Source organism: Rhinopithecus bieti, unplaced genomic scaffold (genome assembly GCF_001698545.2).
Source record: "Rhinopithecus bieti isolate Rb0 unplaced genomic scaffold, ASM169854v2 scaffold_29928, whole genome shotgun sequence".
Taxonomy (NCBI): Eukaryota; Metazoa; Chordata; class Mammalia; order Primates; family Cercopithecidae; genus Rhinopithecus; species Rhinopithecus bieti.
In genome coordinates, this window is record NW_016814053.1 from 4166313 (window position 1) to 4169501 (window position 3189).

Here is a 3189-nt window from a genome sequence, read left to right on the forward strand (position 1 = left end):
CCTCCACGCCCGGCGGGGGCGGCGGAGGCGGAGGCGCCGTGGCTGCCGCCTCAGGCGCCGCGGTGCCGGGCTCGGTGCAATTGGCGCTGAGCGTCCTGCACGCCCTGCTCTACGCCGCGCTGTTCGCCTTTGCCTACCTGCAGCTGTGGCGGCTGCTCCTGTACCGCGAGCGGCGGCTGAGTTACCAGAGCCTCTGCCTGTTCCTCTGTCTCCTGTGGGCAGCGCTCAGGACCACCCTCTTCTCCGCCGCCTTCTCGCTCAGCGGCTCCCTGCCCTTGCTCCGGCCGCCCGCTCACCTGCACTTCTTCCCCCACTGGCTGCTCTACTGCTTCCCCTCCTGTCTCCAGTTCTCCACGCTCTGTCTCCTCAACCTCTACCTGGCAGAGGTAAGGCAGGAGGGCCGGCATGCGGGGCCCGGGCGGGTGCGCGGGGCCGCCGAGATCAACTCCCGCTGAGGACCAGCGGGGATGGGGGGGTGGGCAGCTAGAGGCGGACTGGAAACCAGCCTGGGGAAACTGAGGCACACCTGCAGTGTGAGCCAGTGTTTTCGTCCTAAACTTAAGTGGCTGATTGGCTCGATTATTGAGGGGTCCAGGGCTAGGGGGTGAGTGAGTGAGAGTGTGTGTGTCTGACAACTTAAAACAGCAACGGAACGAACCCTTTGTTTGGTGTTCTGGCCCTCTGAGGTAAGGCGTTGGTGGCACCAACAAAGTGGCATCTCAAGAAGTAGCAGCCCCGGTGGCTCTGCCGAAGCCGGACTGTGCTGAGGGAGGTTGGATGCTGAGGTAGCAGCAGCTCTGCTGAAGCTGGACTGCTGCCAGCCATTACGTCACCAGGCAGAGCTGTTCCTCTGCTATTGTTGCTGCGTTTCTTTTATTAGAAGCTTATATTCCCTCCTGCATCTCCTTTCCTGTGGTTCGATAAGCCTCACGCAAATTTCGTTCGATAGTTCCCCAGCGGGGTTGATGATCAATAACCAATGCTGAGGATCAGCATAAGGACCTCCATAAAGCTCTTAATGTTTGTCCCAGTTGCTTCATGCTTTAGTGGTTTATCCTACCTCCTATAGCATAGTCTTTTTTGGAGCTAATTAAGAGAAAAAATACTAGCTCAACCTGTGCCTATTGCAGAAACAAAACCACCAAACTGTTTTTGCAATAACTTGCTTAATATCTGGAACCTAATCACACCCCCTTTCTCTTTTATGGGGAATTGCTGGTTGGATTGCATTGTTCTGCAGCGCTTAGGTATTTGACCCATTTCAAACAGGTTTGGGAGTGTAAGGTTGTCAATCATGTGTGTCAGCTTGTGGTATTTAAGCCATAATATTTTGAGAATTTCCCCCCAAAAAGTCCTCCTTCCCACCAAAAGAAAAGCTTGAGGAGGGGAGGAAGGAAGGTGACATCATATGCTTGATACAGACTAATATAGAATAATATTGGCCTTATGCAGCTAATCCTCTCAAAGGCTTTTTTGGAGGTGATGGAATTAATGTAGTTCCAAGCAAAAATTTTTTTTAAAAAAATGACGTAGATTAAGTGTTTATATTTCTTGCATAAACCAACTCTTTTCTCCTTTAATAAATAGGAAGTAGAATGCATAATTATAAAATCAGTCATAACGTCAACTCTTTAGCACACTAAAAACAATAGTTGAAAACAACAAAACTAATTTAACTTTTATTATTTTCCTTCTCCATCCTTTGAAAGTCCAAACAATACAATGACAAAACCCCAAAGCAGTAAGCGGAAATAAGCAGCACGGGTTATCACAAATCAGATAATGATGCCATAGTCGTGTCACTTATTTGAGGATGTTCTAATCTAGTTGTCGTTTAAACTGTTTTAACACTTCTACCCTTTATATTTAAACTGATACATTGTAATCTTCCTGCCACCATTTCAGATAGTGTGTTAGTGACTTCTCAACACTGAAGCTTTTACTACAGCTTCAGATGTTTATCTGAAAGTGACTAGCGATTTTTATGCCAGGAGCATCAGATGACTTGTTTTTTCCCTATACATTTTGATTTACAAAATCATATGAATGATTCACTGTAAAATAGTTGGTAGGCATTTCATAAAGTGGATTAAACACTCTTTTTTACTTCTTGAGGTATAACATATACCATAAAGTCCACAATCTTAAATGCACACCTAGATGAAATTTTACATCTGTGTACACCCATGTTACCACCACCCAGATTAAGATATAAAGCATTTTCCGTGTCCCAGAAGGTTCCCTTTTTACCATCTCCCAGTCAGTAGCTCCCTCAGATAAGCACAAAGTGGGTAAACACCATCACAAAAAAGGATATATATTTAAGCTCAAAATCCTGAAGGTAAGCTTATATAGCATAGAATCCACAAACTATCTAGATTGGGTCTTCAGACTTTCAGCTAATACTCAAGCTAGTGAGGAAGAATTTAAAGTCTAAAAGTCTTCCTGTTAAATGTTTGTGTGATGTACTTTTTTTAAAACGATAGAACTCTATTAACCTGAAAACATAATTTGGAAAGAAGCTGGGATAAAGCTTTTTTCCTTTGTAATGCCTGCTAAAAGGGTGTGAGTTGTTTGCCCTTTCTTTTATAATCAAATTAGCGATTTTAGGACACAATTGTACTTAAGAGAACAAATTGTCAGTTTTTTTGAAAGCCTATTTGAAAGGAGATAGCTTAACCAGAAATCATTTCTCTTTTCATTACAGAAAATCGCCAGGAACCTGTATTTAAGAGAGTATTTGAGTTCAAATTTTATATCAATTCCAGATAACTGGAAGTATACTTCCCATTGATCACTCTGAATTAATGAAGTTTTTCCTAGTGAGTTCTTCATATTATAGCAAAGTGGAAGGGAAAGCCTATGTGGTGATAAATATAAGACTTAACTGATGTTTATTTTTTTTTTAACCAAAAGCCCCTGTATCTTTTTTGAATAGTTGTGTGTGTCTTGATTACCAACTCACTCTGTCTTTACTGTATGCCGTATTAAATACCAATTCCATATTATTTTTCACTTATTTAAAGCATTTGTTTTTTCTGATTCTAAGAGTAGCTTTCAGGACTTAGTTATAAAGAACCGTGGATCAGTATAAAAAGTAAAACAAACCCTACTACTTTGAATACATTTTGGCAGATATTCTAAAACTCATGTTTTTGAAAAGAAGGACCTTTTTTTTTTTTTTTTTTT

General features: G+C 42.4%; 1 protein-coding gene across 1 annotated transcript in view; it reads left to right on the forward strand.

Moving 5' to 3' along the window:
• The window catches only part of GPR137C (G protein-coupled receptor 137C), an 89164-nt gene that overhangs the window by 1437 nt on the left and 84538 nt on the right, over positions 1 to 3189 (forward strand). Inside the window, exon 4 of the mRNA XM_017849458.1 lies at positions 3 to 386. Coding sequence (XP_017704947.1) covers positions 3 to 386 — 384 coding nt within the window. The remainder of the gene's footprint in view (positions 1 to 2; positions 387 to 3189) is intronic.